The following is a 19,417-nucleotide window of genomic DNA, read 5'->3' as shown; positions in this document are numbered from 1 at the left end:
ATGTGAATTCCAAAACCAAATAAGGAAAAAAGAACACTATCCCCTCCACTCCCCTCTGAAGCTCTGTCACGAAGGTTGGTCAATGGGAAGAAACCCATCCTATACCCTAATTATCCAGGGCTCTGCTCTGGTCTTCCTTACCCTTATACTCTCTCCCCCCACTCACTTTTCACTTTCTATCTATGTATTTTCAGAGAATATAAAACCTCTCATTATTCATTCAGAAGTTGGTTTTCTTCTAGGGGTGCCTTTCACAGGACAAAGCTAGCCCTGGGTGCTATCTCTCTTAGTGTCACAAGTGACTTACTTACGTAAGAGCTGAGATAAATAAATATCACTGCCAAGATACCAGAGTCCAGGCTGAAGTTTTAATGATCCAGAAGAAGTGTGATGGATTGGTAAGATTTGGTCCTGGTGGTGAGAGAGAAGAGTACTGGAAAAATATGAAAGGAGGAAGGAGTCTGTGTAAATGCTGCAAAGAGAGTGGGGTAGGAAAAGGCATCGAAACATTAAATAAGTTGCTTCAGCATGTAGAAGCATAGGCAAGAGGTAAGAGACATGCATGTATAGAGATCATGTCTCTATAGCCACTTGAATGGATAGATAATTCCAAAGGAATCTCTTCTCCTGACTGTAATTGCACTGGTTCTGATTACAGTCATAGGATGGGAGGTTTCAGGGCACTAGTGTGAGGGAGAATGACAGGAGTTGCCTCTAGACTTTGTGGAGACCTGGAGAGTAGTAGCATTCAATATCCTTAAAATGGCCCCCTGACTCTTTTGTGAAGGACATGACCCCCCAGGTGCCCAGGTTTGTCTGGTCCATACACCACCAAACTCCATCACTACATTCTGAACTTCTTGATACTTGGCTTTGGCGGCCAGTGGCTGTGGTTTATCTCCTGTTGTTTATGGCCTGGGACAGGCTGCCATGAATAGCTCCCCAAAGAGTGGGAAAATGCAGGCATCTGCCATTCCATGGAGCTCTTTCTAGAAATGAAAAGGACAGTCATAAAACGTTCCAGGGGTGGGGGTGCGGTGGGTAGCATGCATCATAAAAAGTGTAATGGACTATTGCCGAAACAGACTGGCTGCAACCCAGGGGTGTCTGCTGAGCTCAGACATAAATATCAGGGAGGCACCAAGGAGACAGCCTTTTTATTTCTTTGATTTGATGGTTGTGGGAGGTTGGGCAAGCTTTTCCTCCATTTCTGTCTGTGGCCATTCCTCTGGGGATACCACCAATCTGCCTGAGACTGAAGCTGCCCGCAGTTTATGGCTTCTACAGTTAGATTACTGGAAAGATTGGAGGTAAGGGGGGATTTTAGGGTACCTAATACAGCCCTGTAGGATAAGTCAGATTTGGGATCCTGGTTGTACTAGCCAAGACTTTGCAAGTGGCATGATAAAAGAGTAAAATGAGTATCGCTGTGTGGGATACAGGATAGAACACATGATAGGAACTGTGGACTTGCCCTGCACCAGGACAACCTCCAATTCCAAAGGGAATAAAACCAACAGCAACTCCGACAATTATCTGATAGCAATCCCACTCCCGCTCAACACTGGGTATACAGGAAAACACTCGCATGGTAAATGATAAAAAAGGCAGGAATTATGGTTTCAACTATGGACCCTGTCCTCGGATTTTATATTGAGGAATGAACAAGTTCTATGCTCGTGTTGGCTACCACCCTTTGGCGTCTTAGTACACACTTGGTTTTAAGTGTGTATTTACACAGAGTGGTAGACATGTAGGGTGTGATTGGCAGATAATGGAAGTGCTTAAAATCCTACAGACTAGAGGGTACTAGACGCGGCGTCCAATTTTTGCTGATGTGCACATACTTTTTACCCATGTTCCCAAGTCCTTGAAGACTTGTCTACCATCAGGCCAACTTTCAACAGTACAGGGACTGCTCAATGGTCCATATTCAGTGAGGGACATGACAATAGCAATTTCGACAACAACCCAACTAAAATCTCCTTCCATGAACAAAGTTTCAAGGATGCCAGATTTGATCAATAAAAAGATGTTTCTGAGCTTGGGGTTGGCTTTAGTTTACTCAAGATTCTGGTCCCACTGAAGCAAACAAACAAAAACAAACAAACAAAACAAAAAACAAAAAACAAAAGTAGCAAGACTAAAAAAACATTTTAATGTAGGGAGGAAGGAGCTGGGGTTGTGGTATGCAGGCTTTCCTCTTGGAAGTTCCCCTTCTGTTCATCATTCCTGAAGGGATGGAAAGCAAAGGAAAGATGGGGCGGGAGGTGGGATGGGGGGCAGCATCTGTGCTAAGCAGCTTGATTCAACTTCACAGACATCCTATGGAGATCTGACAACCCCTCTAAAGAGGTGAACCCCCAACTCTACATTTCCCAGAGGTTAACTAACTTAGGCAAGGCCTCAGCCTCAGCAAATAGAATGGAGAACTTGAACTCAAATCATGGTCTTCTTGAGATGACAGAAAATACAAAAGGAAAAAAAAATCAATAATTGACGGCTGGGAAGAAAAAATATTTTCAGTTTGGAGGTCAAAGAAGCAGGGCTAATGTAGCCCTTGTGTCACCGGGGACACATTAATATTGTAAGTGAAACCGGGTCATCACACAGACACTATCAGAAAGAGGTTAGATAATCCTTGTGCATGACAACCACATGATTACTTAGGTGGAGGTTGAATGAGACATGTAGTGTCTCTAGGGCAGAACTGTGCCTTTCTCAGTGAAAGCTCAGCTGCCATAGTGATCAGCATGCTGCACATCTACCTGGAACAGGACCTCAAGCACCCTCTTCAAACCCACCCTTGTGCACAGTGGACTTTATTTATGAATGATATTGCTAAATTCTCTTTGTCTACAGAGCTCGCTAGATAGGGTTGTTGAAATTGGCTGTGGGTGGAGGGGTCTGTCCCAGCCATCTACTTTGAAGTGATCACAGATGGGACTATCAATAAGATATGACTAATGATTGTCAGGCTATGAGGAAACATTCCTCTTCTCAGTCATGTTCAAGTCTATGAAAGAAATTACCACAGTAGTATCTAGTCTCTGGGTAATATCAGATTAGACTGAGGTGAAGACCTTTGTGGGAGCTGAAGTTTGTTTGTGAGCAGTCTGATTTTCACTGGGGTGTCCTAAGCCTCCAAGAGCAGACACCTGGCTGTTACCTGAGCACTGTGAGGCATTTCCCCCTCTCCAGGTTCACTGTTGCTCACTGGTATTTCAGTAAAGGCCCAGTACAAATATAGAATGTATAATTTTCACATCATTCCTGGCAAATCCCAGGTGTGCTCTATTAGTAGAGTTCCAAGGATGCCGTTTTCAACCATAAGAAAGACACGTGACATGGTGGTACTTAGCTTTGGGCCCTATTAATAGCAACCCTAATTATAGAGCTGCAAATTTAATTCATAGCAATGATTAGTGTCAGAATCAAAGGCATCAGGCATCAATATTGATAGAATTGAATACACTCCATAAACAGAGATTGAACATTTATGCCCATCCCCTGTGCAGTGGTCTGCTGTTAACTATTGCATTAATGTCCCTTCCAATTTACTAGATCAAAATGACTCCATTTCTCAGTCCTCCTCACGCACACTGAAACTTTTGCTCTACCATCTCTGAATGGGTATGACTGACACATAAAGGACCCTAAATAATGTCTTTGAAGAAGAATCTGGGGGCTCCAAGAGATGCATGGGTTCAGGCCAGGACCCTTGCTCTACACAGAGGCCTTTGGCTTTGTCAGTAGCTCTCTTTTGTGTCCCCTTCAGAAAGCTCTGAGCAAACAGTGATGCCTGGAGAAAGGGGAGTAAGCTGAGGATTGTGTGTAGCACAAAAGACTGCCACCCCACCCACTGTGAGTCCAAGGAGGAGGCCTGAAGAGAGTGAAACAAGACAGCATGTGCTGAGCTGACAGCTGCCATGTTCCTGGTTTCCTGGGCACCTCTGCTCTACAGAATGCAAAATGTGTGTCTATCCTTCCTTCTCTCTTCTTGAAATGGTATGAAAAATCAGGGGAGATGTGTATGAAACATTCTATCCTGCAGGGAAGCTCCTTATCTAGGAAGATAAACAACTCAAAATAACTTCAAGAAGTACCTGAAACTGACCAGATTCACCAGCAAAACTGTCTAGAAGAGGTTTAGACTAGAGTTACTTGGAAATGACACTCTCCAACCTGTTAAGCTGCCTTCAGGCTGTGTAGTGTTTCTCAGCTTTGTGAACTATCACCCATGAGTCATGTCTGTTCTTGTAAGTAACCTCTTACTCTTATCCTTGAAAATAACACCTGAAAATCTCACTGGTTTACCAAGTTGGGATTGTGATATCCATATTTTGGTCTGTCACTGGGATCCCTTTCTGGGGTGAGTAATGCATGTTATGTCTCCCAAGGAAAAGTCTTATCACACAACAAAACTGCATCTGGAATAACTGGTTCTTAAAGAAGGTTGTGAGAAGGTAAAATCCAGTGGTTAAAAGCACACATCAGGATTTATGGAACTCTGGATACAAATCCAAGCTCTCTGCTTTGTAGCAAAGAAACCCAAGCATTAACTCTGTTGGATAGCACTCAGTTTGTTCACAAGTAACATGAACATACTAATTCCTACCTGATAAGAGATGCCAAAACATAACTGGAAAGATACTCAGGTCAGTGCTTAGTATACAAGGAACTACTTAGTTTACAGTAGACAGAGTTGTTTGCCAAGAGTGAGGCCTAGTATGGGTGATTGGAGAGTCCCACTACAGTGACTTGTCAGAACCTCTCAGCCCCAGGGCAACATTTTGTGGTTAAGTAGCCTTCCTGCTAGACAGGCTTTGGTGAGACTTCCAGACAAGTAAAAAGAAGGGTAAGGAAAGCAGTTCATTCTACAGCAAGCTGTATGATCAGGCCTAGCAAAGTCTAGGTGGGTACTGCTCTGAGAGAATAATCCCCAGACCAAAGTTAGGTTCAGATTAGAAAATGTTTGTGTTCTATGGAGAAGCAGAAGTCATTTCATTTAGAGAAAAGCCCCAAAGATGAGATGCCCAAACCTGGATTCCAGAATTTCTTTGTTATTAAGCTTGTGTGAGTTTGAGTAGTCCATCCAACCTTTCAAGGCCTGGCTAGCTTCTCCAGCAACAATGACACACACACACACACACACACACACACACACACACACACACACACACACACACATTTGTATATATTTATATGTGTGTGTGATATGTGTGTGTGTGTGTGTGTGTGTGTGTACGTGTCCAGCATCTCTAGATTAAACATGACTTTAGAGTCCCTTCTAGCAGTAAAATCTATTTTTAGTTATAAGAAGGATTCTGATGTTGCTTGATAGTATCAGCCTTCTCCTCAAGGGTCCTGCTCCCGCTCCCCCATAGGTCCCAACTCTGTAGTCTTTACCCTTGTCTTTGTTGTTTGCTCACAAAGCTCAGACACTCAAGCAGGGAACAACCTGATTAAACAAAGCCCATTGATGCTATCTATGTCTCCTTCCAGGGAAAGGGACAATACTAGGCTGGTAGCACTAGTTTTTGAATGGAATACAGAAGAGTAGGAGTGCAGTGTCTGGTTGGGATACCTTGGCATCAGATCCTCAACTTCTCCATCTTGAAGTCTAAAGGACTTTCTGAAAGCTGAGACAGGATTGGGATAGACTAGGAGAGCTCAGAATTTCAGGTTCATCCTCTCTGACTTGCATCTAGTTGGAAAGAAGGTATGCTCAGGGGGATAAAATAAAAGCTAGATATTCCAACAGTCAGGAGCTTTTAACCTGATTATCATAGATTATGCAAATTAATTAAATATGCGCATAGCTCATCTCCACTAAAAAGTTTGTGATTCTGTCTCCAATGTCCCCATCTTCCCTTGACTAGCCATATGACCAGAGAAAATGTATGGAGCATTTTCATATGCAGCAGAACACAGAACAATCCCAACTGTTCTTGAACATCTGAAAACGTAAGATTAATGAGCCGAGAGAAACAAAAGGAACTCAGACCTCTGAAAGAAAAACATAAGAGTATAGGAGTGCCTGAAACAACTGATGCTAGTGGCAACAGCTGCCATTCACGGTGCTCCTTTAAGCTCCACACAAGGCTCTGTCAGATATTCTACATCCCTCACTTCAAATGCTTACAGCAATATGGCAAGATGGACAATCATAGTCCGGTTGAAGAAACTGCTACCGACATCACATAGTTCATATGGGGCAGAGCTGTGTGGCACCACAGTATTGTGGTTGGCTTGGGTACACACATACAGAGAGAACGGTATTGGTCTGGCTAATTCTGCAAAGCAGCAGACATAGAGCCTCACTTCCTGCAGTTCCGCCCTAGGGAGGGCCAGCACAGTTTGTTTGCTCCCACTGATGACTAATGAAGCTGGATGCCAAAGTCCATCAGGGTTAGATTAGATGGGCTCAGCTGGGCCAGTCTTCCAAATTTTTTTTTCCCATGACTCAGGATTGGGGGAAAGGGACAAGAGTGTCTTCCTTTATCTGACCTTGCAAACATGTCACTAAAAGGAAGCCTGATCTGACAGTGTCACTTCCCCCAGGAAACCAGGGAAAGGTAGGATTTATTGGAGGTCTCAAAGACACCCACAATCACAGAAAACTCTTCTGTAACAATCACTATTAAATAGTTTTCATATACTATCTTTTCAGACCTAATGACAAATATCCAGTGTTTATTGCTACCTTATTCCACAAAACAAAAGAAAAAGGCCACATTCTGTGACTGTCTTCTATGCTTCATGTGAATTATTTCCTTCATTGTCTTGTCCATTAGCATTTACCACCTACACATGGGGATCATGTTCACCTCTGGCTTATGTCTGTCTTCCCACACTGAATGGAATCTCCATTAGAATGAGTACTTTGACAGTTCCAGTCACTACTATATTATCTAGCTTTCGACACATCTATTGCTATGATGGAGCACCATAACCAAGGCAACATCAAAAGAATTTATTGGGCTTTACAGTTCCAGAGGGTTAGAGTTCATGACTATCATGGCAGGGAACATGGCAGCAGGAAGGCAAGAAGGCAGGCAGGCAACTGGAGCAGTACCTGAGAACTTACATGTTAAATACAAACACAAGGCAGAGAGGCGAGACGAGGGAGACAGAGGGAGACAGAGAGACAGAGAGACAGAGAGACAGAGACAGACAGAGACAGAGAAGACCTGGCATAAGCTTTTGAAACCTAAAGCCCATTCCCTGCGACACACCTCTTCCAAAAAGGCTACACCAACTAATTCTTCCCAAATGGTTTTACAAACTAGAAACCAAGCATTCAGATATGTCAGCCTATGGGAGGTATTCTCATTCAAACTACCATAACATTCTATAAATACTATTCTAATAACAAATTATAATTTCATGGAACAAGGATAAGAACACCTTTCCTTTACAGGATGGGTCACTGAAGTTCAGAGATCGCATTGCTGCTAGGTTGTATTCAGAACCAGGTTGCATGAAACCAGTGTTTCCTTATGTCTATTAGTCCCACCCTAAAGGGAAGGGACTGGAGCAGCTGGTCTTTGGAAGTCTCTTCTGACAGAGACACTTGTCCATGTGCCTGCTCATAGGCAGGCAAGACCTAATTGCCTAAAGGACATGTATGTCTATGGTGGGCACTTTCCTGGGGATGTGGCTTCTATACATTAGCACCTTGGTTTGTAATGAATTCTACAGAACCTGTTTGGATCATCTGAATGCTATGAGCTTGAATTGTTACCAACCTCCTGCCTCAAGGCACAGTTCCCTGGATTTCACCATCCTATAAGTCCAGAGTTACAAGAACTCACTCTTGGACTATGAACAGCTAGTAGAACTCTACATTTTATGCCTCAAACAGGGGTCACTAGGATTGAACTTCACAAACTGCACAATAGATGCAAAAAATAAATATGTGCTTAGCTTCCCTTTTCAGAAGGGTTCTGGGAGAGTGGAAGCCCTTTCCCTGGGGCCTGGTGGGGGTCTGGATAGAGTTGAAACCCTTTGCCTACATCTGTCATGGCTGAGCAGGAAGACATACATATGGGGGGTATCTGTAAGTATGACTTATTCCATGTGCCAAGGAAATGCCTCTTTTCCCAGCTTTGGGAAGACCAGTCCTCTAAACCCAAGGGGTCTATAAAACAACAAAACAAACAGTGAATTTGGTGGCAGGAGTCTGGGCAAGGAGCCAGTCTCATTACAGTGATTTGGCAGTGAGCTTTGGAGTCAGTACCCCACCTCTGTGATACAGGCTCTGGGGAGGTCAGAGAACATCTGCTGGCCCACCACTACTCCATATCTCAACATTTCTTGGATGCCAGGGGACCAAGTCAGATGTCTGTAGTGTCAGAATAACCACTAGGGACTCTGGAACTACCTCCCCAGCTCCTATTCCTGGCTGTTTACAGGATCAAGGATTCATACAGGGAGAGAAGTGAATCATTTCCACCCTGAGGAACCAGTGGCTATTGTTCTTGTTCAGTAGGATTGGCAAGGAATAAAGTCATGTTTCCCAGATATTCATGCGACTAGACCTTCCCAGTGACCTCACAACACAAAAGGAGCCAAGTAGCAGGTTAGGAACTTGGGAGTTAGGGAGGAAGTCTGTGTGAATGTCAGTATGGTCATGTGAGGCATGGGTGTCTAAATGTGAATGTGTTGCTTTTATCAAACCTCTGAGTATTAACTCTGGGAAGGAATTCTGATCAACTCTTCAAGGTCTAAACTGCTAGTGCAAGAAGTTCACATTTGTTTGGCTTTGCTTGAGGAATCAACTGTGAGATTGCAAGAAGATAGGGTAGGGATGTTAGGGCTTTTGGTAGGCTGGACACTAGATACCATATTTTGGTGTATTCTTCAGAAAACATAAAAACAATTTCCCTTATAAATACACTTTATAAAGGCCATGTTCCTCCCTAGAAATTGAACAGTTTCAGTGAATTTGTAAAAATGTCCCAGGAGTAAAAAAATAAAGGGCTACTAGAGTGCTAGAGAAACAGTGGTTATCTGGGCTTCCTACTGCACCTGCCTACTGCAAAGTTTTCATCTGATCCAGGTGAGGCAGATGTCTGTGTGTGCTACTCCAGGGTCTCTAGGCAATGCAGAAAGTGCTTTCCACCCCCTGCCCTATCAGCTCATGTCTCAGAGCACCTCTACTCCCTCTTCCAAATATTAACCAGAAATCATCATTATCTTCCTGTAATCCAGTAGGAGTTCTTCTGTTTCCATGACTTCTCATCCACTGCCAGATGGGTGGATCTGTGCACCCATCATGGGAGCTGTTTTCCATAACAGCTCCATCCATAGGAGTCACTCTTGGCATCTGATTCTATTCCAATTATTGCAATAGGATTTGCCAAAGTACAACCCAGTACATTTGAGGTGAGCTTACCAAGTCCCTAATGTGAGGTATTTTATCTGGTAGTGGGGTCAGATGCTTGGGGTGTGTGCCATCAATGGCTGAAGTGACAGGGTAGAACATGTGTCACAAGAATTAGGCAATAGACATGTTTCTACAAGGCCAGGGCCAGACACATAGCAGTGCTCATCCCTGGTTATAGTCTCTGTTCCAAAGGACTAGAAGGCTGAAGTGGAGAGCTGCCTTAGCTTCTGCAAGAGTACATGGTAGGATGTGAATTGGTAGGGTGAGCAAGTGAGCAGAATTCCAGGCACTGTGAATTGTGGGAAGGCTCCTGAGCAGCAGCCTCCTGAAACCTGAGCGAGTGCCCCCCCGACTCCAACTCCTGTCTTCTCTGATTCTTTACAGTCCCTGACTCTATGCCCTATTACCTTGTGCTTAGACTGCATACTCCACTCTTCCCTAGAATCAGAAAGATATCTGAAATGAGTTTCCAGTTTCTGCCCCAACTCCTCCTCTACCTGCACGGGCATTAGCTCCCAGTGTCTCTCTTCTCTGGATTCTCACAGCCTGTTCTAACCAGTAGGATGCCATCATAGAGTATAGAATTCAGGCTCTAGGACACCATATACCCCATCCATTGTGTCTTTCTTGCCCCAGGACCCCCATCACTTTGGCCCTGTCCTGCATATACCTAATACCTCTCTCTGACTGTGAAGTACTTTCAGCCATGTTCCAGGCAGGCTCAACCCAGCTTGAACTGCAAAGTCCATATCTAGGGCACACATGCTGGCCATCTGTCTTTGCTCCCATTCTCTGCTATGTCCTGTCTTCTGCTGTCACATTGTCTTAGTTACTGTTCTATTGCTGTGAGGAGACACCATGGTCAAGGCAACTCATTAAAGGAACCATTTAATTGGCAGCTTTCTTTTAGTTTCAGAGGGTTACTCCATGATCATGTCAGTAAACATGGCAGCATACAGGCAAGCAGGGTGCTAGAAAAATGGCTAAGAGCTTACATCTTACCCTCCAGACGGAGGCAGAAAGGAAGACTGTCTGGGCTTAATATGGTTTTTGAAACTTCAAAGCCCATACCCAGTGACAGACCTTCTCCAATAAGGCTATACCTCCTAATCCTTCCTAAACAGTCCGCAAACTAGGGGCCAAGCATTCAAATGTATGAGCCTATGGGGACCATTCTCATCCAACTCACCACGTACATTCCATTGAAGGAGTCAGAGTCTTCTCTAACAGTGGCACCATGGGAGAGACTCTTTAGTTAGATGCAGGGCTAAGTTAGAGTTAGGTTAGAGTTAGTCTTTCTACTTTACCCCTTACTGGATACATCTATTGACCAGTTATTCATTCCCTTAAGTAAGATAGTTTGGTTATAACAACTCCTTCCCTATGTTATGAGAAAAGCTGCTTCTGCAGCAGCAACTCCTACATATCAACGTTTGAAGCCACATTGACTAAGCCTAATTCATCTTCCACAGCTTGATGGCTAAGCACGTCAACAATTGAGAACCAAGTCTGGGCTTAACCATGAACCTGGCAAATTTCTTCACTGTTCTTGCCTTTATGTCTCATCTGCAAAGTGAAGTTGATAATAGTACCCACCTCAGGGCAGCTACATCAGAGTTCAAGGAGTTAGTAGATGCAAAGTTCTTAAAATAGTAACTAGAACATAAAAGGCACTCAGTAAATTGCATTATCTGGAGAACTGTATTTTTTCATTTGCTCTTTTTCCTTGGGTGTTTAGCCTTGCAGAAATACGTTTAACATAGCATGATTCCCACATCCTTGCTGCCCTTCTTTATCTCATACTTGGTTTCTTAACACTCTGTTATGATATTATCTCCCTCATAAAGTGGAGTCAACGCTGCTCATGATCTTGAAGCTGTTCTTCTGTGTCTATGGTGATGACTAATTGATTTTGCTGAAGCTTGTAACACACAATTGGCTGGGCTCTAATCCTAAATCCTTTTCTTGCATTCCTCTTTGGGCTCAGAGCCATAGTAGGCTCTAATTCACCCTTTTAAAGCAGAACCTAGCACTCTTCTCCTCTTTGATGAGACCTTGAAGACTAATCCCACATCCATTGCTTGAGCTGTTGCACCCTGTGGTGAAGCTTTGCCTGTTTTTCCATCCTGTAGAGAACAGTTCTTAGTCCTACATGTGCTATATCTTGGCTTTGAAATCTCAGTTCTACTCTTCCTTTGTTCCACTTGCTGGTGCACCAGAAGAGGAGGGCCTGGTCTTTGAGCTTCCTATGTATATGAGCACCTAAGATCACATTGTGGTTATGCCCCTTTTGGTAAGTTTACTTCCTCTTCACTTCCTCACTCAGGGACATCCTGTTCCTACCAGCCTCTGTAGATGAGGACTGGATCGTCTGGGAGACGCCTGGCCAGGCAGGGAAGAAGTGAGTAGCTCTGACGCACCCAGATTCCCTCCCCTTGCCTGACTCTTAGCTATTTTTTCTTTATTTTCCTTCCTGTGTTGAAAGAGCTATGGAGGCTGGACCATGCTAGAATTTCCTGGGGACATTCCATAAATTCTTCATGGGCTTTTTCTCTAGAGAGGGTGGGGATGAGTGGCTGGGTAAGTCGGAGGCCCCAAGGAGCCAGGTATGGGTATCAAGTACCTCAAAGGAGTGTGGGTGGAGGGAAGGGTGATCTGCTCAGAGGAAAACTAGGGGTATCATGAGGTCATAGAAGCAGCCAAAGGCACGCCATTTCACAGTAAAAATGTCACAAGCTGGGACATGAAGTGGGCAGCTATGCCTCTAGCCTTGCCCTTGAACCTGTACCTCCACAGTGACTAGTCTACTAAGGATCCTACAAGGCCCAGAGAACTTCTTGGACCACTGTGTGTGTGTGTGTGTGTGTGTGTGTGTGTGTGTGTATGTGTGTGGGGTGGAGAGGGGAAGGGGGAGGGGAGGGGGGAGGGAAAGGGGAAGGGAGGAGGCAAACAATCTTAGATGTGTAATGAGCAAGATGTATGAATTATAGGGATCAGTAGATGTTCCCTTGAGGTCTGGGCAGGCCATTCTTCTTTTACCTAGTAATACTGATTTCTTAATTTAGGTCCAAGGCCAGAGAGAGTAGAGACAGTAGCCCTTGACTGAATGAACTCAGTAGCAAGTCTGGATCTGAAAATAACTCTCAGTCCCCATCCCCCAGTTCTACAGCTGCTTCTTGAAGTGAAAAAGAGTGCCAAGTTTGGGAGTCAAGGCAAGAAACAACTAGCCTTGTTTCTTTGCTGGGATCAGTCACTCTACTTCTCTGAGCATCCGTGGAATAATAACGGTAGTGGGCTAGATGATCTCAAGGCTTTTCAGAAGATCAATCTATTTTACAGGGATGGTTCTACTCTGTTAGGCTTACCCTACAGTGAAACTTTGGTGATAGGCTTAACGATAATTAGTATAAATAGACCATCCTTTAATAAGACTCCCAAAAGAGTAGAGGAGACTGAGTGCAGACCAGTGACTAGCAGTGAGAGAACAGTGGGTAAGGGCTGCACTAGCCCAGCAGCCACTTCTGTCACACAGATAACCTCTGTACAATTTTAGAGAAAGGTACTGCCTTTGGCAGACAGATTAGTAATAGAAGCCTCGTAGGGCAGATGTCTAAGAACATGGCACATGGCCTGCTGAGGAATGCTTAGGTGATATTTGAACTTTTCCCTTTGGCCAAGCCCCATGTGTCAGGCAAATACACCCAGCTGGATGATGTGAGCCTTGCTGACCAAGGAGGTAGACAGCCTCTAGCAATCTAAGGAGAGATTTGGCCAGCAGGATATACCACTTCCCAACCTCAGGGAGAAACTCCTCTCTCAGTTAGTGAGTCTCAGAGTAACTTTGCCTTACCCAGCTTAGGCAAGCAAATGATAAGAGCTCATTCATCCTCTCTTCCACATGATGAAGCCAAGTCATGTCCATAGCTGTGGGGCAGAGTAGTGGTGCAAGGCAGAAACAAGCAGGAACATTTCCCAAGAGCAAAGAAAGGGTCAAAGGGATTTGGAATTCCAAAGACCAGAGAAACCTGGAAGGCTCTCTATCTTCACATAATTGGGACTAGTTCTTTCCACTTTCTTTACAGCAACTCTGAACAAGAAGAAAATGGAAATTCTTCCTCAGAATCTCTCCCAGCTCTCTTCTTCCACACTCCCTGACAACAACCTCCCAGGGCTCTAAACGGATTAGGAGAAGGAAGCCTGGTAATGTCAACATCAAAGGGTGAGGTGCAGCAAAATCTTGTCTGTGCCTTGATACACAGGTGCTAGGACTAGTGAGGAGTTGCAGGAGAGTAAGCTTGGGAAAAGGGGATTAGCAGGGACTAAGAATGTAGCTGCTATAATCCCATGTAATGAACCAGACTGCGTTCCCTCTCCACACCCTAAGCATTCAACAAGCAGGTACAAGCTACTGGCTTCAGCCTTCCTCACTAGAGGGCTCCATTGTTGCCAATTCCAGACAGCTGGTTCCCTCCAGCTTGTAGGGTTGCCCAAGGAGTCCTGGAAGATGTTACCTTCCTGCTGGCTACTGAGATTTGGGTAAGAAAGTGGGGAGGGCAGTCTAGAACTACTCGAAAGATAGGTAAATGGCCTTGTCCCTAGGTACCAACCATGTACCTGAGGCCAGCATCCACCATTACAGCTCTTAAGACTCAAAACCTGCTCTAAAACAACTTCTTTCAGTTTATAAACAATATCTGGGTCACAGTTAGGAGTTGTACAGTGCATATGATTTACAGTGTGGACAACAACAACCAACAACAATAAAAGTTCTACTTGATTTTGGAATTAAGAGTTTTCCTCTTCAGGAGAAGTACCTTCCCTATATCTTATGTACTCACTGACTGGTGGCTGGAGAAACGACTTAAAGCTAAACCACAGAACAGATCCTCATCTTCTTTTCCATTCCATTCCTTAAGAGAACAAGAAGCTGCCTATAGTTAAATCTCCATTGACCACTACCTTCCAGATGAGTCCCTTAACTGAAGAGGCCAGGCCCCCAACTCTTACCTTCTTTAGCTTGCCACTCTTAGTCCCCACAAACACCACACTGTAGCCATTGTAAACATAGGAGGCCACAGAGGTCAGGCGGTCCCTGCTGGTGGTGTACAAGGTCAGTCCCTCCACAGGAGTGGAGCCTCCCAGAGGCTGGTTGATGTCCAAGCCACAGAAGTTATCATCGATGGGGACTGGCTGGAAGGACAGGAGAGAACTGGAGTAAATCACATTGAAAGAGTAGCAGGGTCACTTCAGACTACCCACCTACCGATGTCATCCTTGATGATACCAGGCCTCAAAGAGGCTCAGGTCTGGAATGAAAGATCTAACATGTTAAAAGACAAAGATGGTTGACAATGACATCTTGGCTCCCATGGGACCAGATTGTGAATGATTAGCTATCTCTACTCTCCCAGAGTCATGTGTCCACTTTTTACCTTTCTGCCAGGAAAGCCAGGCTGAAGTCATACTACTTGAACTCACCTTCTGGTTCTTTTCATGTCCCCTTAGACCATGTCAGTCTGTGAAGATCTGTCTATTTTAAACGGGATTCTCTCAAAGGATATTCAGCCTAGAGGCAACATTGTAAGATTCTACAGGCCTAGAAGTTTCCTGTTTGTTCTTTGAGCAAGCCTAGTGTTTCTTGGGCTATAGAGTTTTTTCCTTGAGGCATGAAGAATTTTAAGCCACTACACTATATCTATTACCTCCCATTCTGGGGACACATGGCAAACATCGTGATAAAATTGGATACTGTCTTTTGTTTTTGGCTCCTCCTCCTCCTCCTCCTCCTCCTCCTCTTCCTCCTCTTCCTCCTCTTCCTCCTCTTCCTCCTCTTCCTCCTCCTCCCCCTCCTCCTCCTCCTCCTCCTCCTTCTCCTCTCTCTCTCTCTCTCTCTCTCTCTCTCTCTCTCTCTTTCTTCTTTGTAGTTCTGAGGAGTGAATCTGGGGTCTTATGCATGCTAGGCAAGTCCTCTGTCAGTAAGCTACTTCTTCAATCCTTTTTAAAAACTTTTTATTTTGAGACCAGGTATCACTAAATTGCCCAGGCACAGCTTGAACATGTAATCCTCCTGAGTCAGCCTCCCCAGTAGCTGGGATTACAGGCCTGTACCACCAAGCTTGATGGAAAATTTAATCTACATTAGATTTTTCACTTGGAATGATATATCCCCCGCCCCTTTGGAAAGAATTATAGAGGATTAAATGACACAGTGTATGTAAAAGGCTTTTATCAATGTGTGTCACTATCTCTTGCACATTATAGGTGTTCAAAGAGATTTCCTCTTATATCAGCCTTTTGAAGGGATTAGTGGTGGGCAAGGAGGAACTGAGTCACCTTGAAAGAGGACTATCTTGAATAAGTAAGAAAACTTGCTGTACAGAGAATGAGAATAGTCATTCCCACCCTTTATCCTGGCTGAGTCCACTGGGGGCCACAACATCCTCTTTTGGAGCTGTCAAAGGAAGAATAGGATGGTGTTGCGCTTTGAATGAGAGTCTCCCCACCCCTGCACACACAGCAGAAGCGTATATATTTGAATGTTTGGTTCCCAGTTGGTGGACTGTTCAGGAAGCATTAGAAAGTGTGGCATGGGAGGAGGTATGTCACTGGGGGTAGGTTTTCAAGTTTCAAAAGATCACAGTAGGTCCAGCCAGTGTCTGTCTCTCTCTGTGTGTGTCTGTGTTTCTGTCTCTCTCTCCCTGCCTCTCTCCCTCCCTCCCTCATTCCCTCTCTCTGGGTGGGGGGAGCAAAGATAGGAGGGAACTTAGTGACTCTTGAGGATAAGGGTTCCATAGAGTCTGGCATGAAATTGTGCCTTGATGCTCCAAGACATGCCAGCTAATTGTCTAGAATGAAATCTTGCAGCAAAGACCACAGATTCTGGACCAGAAAAGACCCCGAGTGCTAAAGGAGTCATTCTCTCCTCATCTGGAAAAAGCTTCCCAGAAAAGAAGAAGTTACAGCTGTGAGTAAACAGAAGCCTCTCTCAACCTTGCTTTTTTTTACCTTCTTTGGGAAGGAGAAAGCTACTGCTTCATTTCCTTGGAATAATTGGTTAATAAGTTAGCATACATTTTTTTTCTCAGTCTTGTGTTCCCTCCTCAGTTCTGAGGGGAACCAGAACACGTCTCTGGGACCTTGGTACTTGTAGACAGCTGCCACTCCTACTACTGGTAAGAATGATGGTTCTCAACACAGGCATCAGCACTCATAGGAGAGAACACGAAGAATTAGAGTAAGAATGGCTATGAACTCTGATGGCAGAGATTCCACACTGCAACTTGGAAGGGGAGAAACCATGGTATGCTAATACCAGCTCATGAGAGATGTCTATGTGTGCATCTACAGTCATTGTTATCACTCCTGTTTGAAGTCATCCTCCCTGGCAGTGTTTATACCACGGGAACTGCCAAGTGCTATAGACCAGAGCTCTCCCTCTTCCCCTGTTATATGGAGTCAGATGCTTATTATTTTCCAGCATGCTACTGGGCAGTGCCAAGCAGGCAGCTACTAGCCACTGCCCTCTACCCTGGCTGTCTCTTTCTCACCCTTGTTCTGTGAGCAGTGGCTGTTCAATAAGAGTTTGGTAATCTAAATTTTAGCACTGTCCTTAACCATATTGGCAGCATATCTTAATTATTGCATGCCCTCCTGGGTCTTAGGGTTTTTTTGTTTGTTTGTTTGTCTTATCTATAAAATAAGAATTAAGTCAGGTCTTTGTCAAAATTCTTTATAGTTTGCTTCCATGGTTTCAGTGTTTTTCACTACTTTTCCAGATCTCTCTGGGAGATCTATAGAGTTGTAACCTAAGCCAGTTTTTGAGTCACAATGGCAGAAGTGAAAAGCTCTTGCTGTCAACTGTGGGTTTCTCTGCATTTTCCCTGATGTTAGAGTCTCCAGAATTGTAAAGAAAACGGTCTGTTCTGAGCATGAGCCCTTGGTTGGATGGCAATTTCTTCCTCACTATCTTGTCAGGTATTCCTAATGCCTGATGCCCCTTTCTATTTGTGTCAACAGTGAGTGACTGAAGTACCACTCTTATCAGAGACAGTGACCCCCCACAGTCAGCATCAGGAGTCTGTGGGATGCCCTTTATCAGACCCTGATTTCTAGTTCAGTCATATGGATCTGAGAAGTTTATTTACCTACTGAGCCTTTGATTTTCTATCTACAAAAGGTATAATAATTAGTGATTTATTTGTGATAATCTGGTGAGGTAATCAACTGCTCAAAACAGCCCTTCACAGGTAACTGATACCCTTGGGGTGATGGGTCCCATCCTCGTGCTTTTTTGTGGAAGCAATACACAAACCTTAGACCCGAGAAGTACATGTTAGTCCCCAAACTATGTTAAAGTCAAGTTTGGGGCCATGACTTCTCATTGATTTTTAAATTTCTCAAAGGTCACTAAAGCATTTCTAGTTCCTACCTCTGGGGTCCTTTTACTATAGGCATCCAGGGAGACCAACATCTTGCACATCTTACTACTTTGGTGCTTGAAATGGTATTGTCCCAGGGGATGACAGGAGAAAAAGTTGTTTCTTATAAGGCAGAGTGGTTCTCAACATGTGGGTCATAACCCCTTTGGGGTCACAAATCAGATACCCTGCATGTCAGATACTTACAAGTTAGAACAGTAGCAAGATTACAGTTATGAAGGAGCAACAAAATAATTTTATGGTTGGGGGTCACTATGAAATGAGGATTGTATTAAAGGGTTACAGCATTAGGAAGGTTGAGAGCTGCTATAAAGCATTCATCCTTCTAGTCATTACCCAGTATTTCTGACGTCCCATGAGGACTAGCCAGGACTTGCCCCTCTCCACCACCACTGGAGCAGAGCACAGTGTCCTCTTCCTTTTAACTTTGGCAGAAAAGCAAGCAGGAATCAGCAGTTTCCTCTTGACAAGGCCTGCTCTGGGCCATGGGAACCAGGGTGGATGCTGCAAGGAGTTAACCCTTACATTTCCTCTCTACTTCTTTGCTTGAAGAGGGTCCTTGTTTACACAACTATAGTGCTATAAAGCAAGCTGGAGATACCTAAATTCGGACTCCCCCGTTTTATGAAAGTAAGATAAAACAGGCAAATAACTAGTCTTTCATTAATATGATTAGCATTGGTAATCCCAGCTGCTCTCTTATTGAATGATTAATGTGTGCCAAGCATTTTAACTATTATTGATATCATGATCCTCATAATAAAAAAGTAACATTATTTCTATTTTAATGATGAAAAACTCAAAGCTCAAATAAAGCACATGACTTGCTCAAGGACATACAGGATACAGGTGGAAGAACTGATTTTAATCTAATTGATTAGATGTCACAGCTTAAATTCTTACCATGTATGCTGTGGTACCCTCTCTCATATGCTTGAACCAAGTTGTGGGAATTCCTTGATGTTTATCTATCTGATGCTTAAGCACTTGCTGCCTCTCTCTGAAATTCCTTTCCCTCTTTTAGCCATTGCTCCAAGTACTACTCTCTCAATGGCAGACATTATCTACTGCTGATCCCTACTTTGCTTTATTTTCCTCTAAAGTCAATTTAGCATTTTTTTCAGGCAGTATCATTTTATTTGTCTGAGAGAGTCTCATGTAGTCAGGCTAGCCTTGAACTCACGATGTAGCAAAGGGATGACCTCGGACACCTAATCCTCCTGCCTTTATTTCTTCCAAGTGTTGAGATTACAAGTGTGTACCACCACATCCAACTAGGCTGTTTTATGTGTTGACTTGTCTTGCCTCACTAGTAGGAAAGCTCTCTGAGAACACGTAGCTTAGACATGTAGCCTAGTAGGTACCAAATGCAGTGCCTGGTACACTGTAAGCATACAGGGCACGCATTAGTCTTGATTTAATGAATCAGCAAACTTATCCCAAGAATCTGATGTAGGGAAGACTCTGTAATTGGTAGTCACCACCTGGTTGCCTGAAACCCTTTCTTACCTATCCCAGGCTCTTACAAACCCGTAAGCTGAAGGTTCAGAGGAACAGACATTGAGAACAAAGCACAGGGAAGTTCCTT

General features: G+C 44.0%; 1 protein-coding gene across 2 annotated transcripts in view; it reads right to left on the bottom strand.

The window, feature by feature from the left end:
- Nucleotides 1-19,417, bottom strand: part of Plxna2 (plexin A2) — a 196,799-nt gene that overhangs the window by 152,626 nt on the left and 24,756 nt on the right. For both annotated transcript variants that reach the window (XR_015635158.1, NM_001105988.2), the window contains exon 3: nucleotides 14,399-14,581. Coding sequence is in view for 1 of the 2 variants with exons in the window: in NM_001105988.2 (NP_001099458.2) it covers nucleotides 14,399-14,581 (183 nt within the window). In the remaining variant the exon portion in view is untranslated. The remainder of the gene's footprint in view (nucleotides 1-14,398; nucleotides 14,582-19,417) is intronic.

Source organism: Rattus norvegicus, chromosome 13 (assembly GCF_021556685.1).
Source record: "Rattus norvegicus strain SHRSP/BbbUtx chromosome 13, alternate assembly SHRSP_T2T, whole genome shotgun sequence".
NCBI classification, from domain to species: Eukaryota; Metazoa; Chordata; class Mammalia; order Rodentia; family Muridae; genus Rattus; species Rattus norvegicus.
Note: the sequence above shows the minus strand (reverse complement) of the source record. Positions and strands in the feature narration are given on the sequence as shown.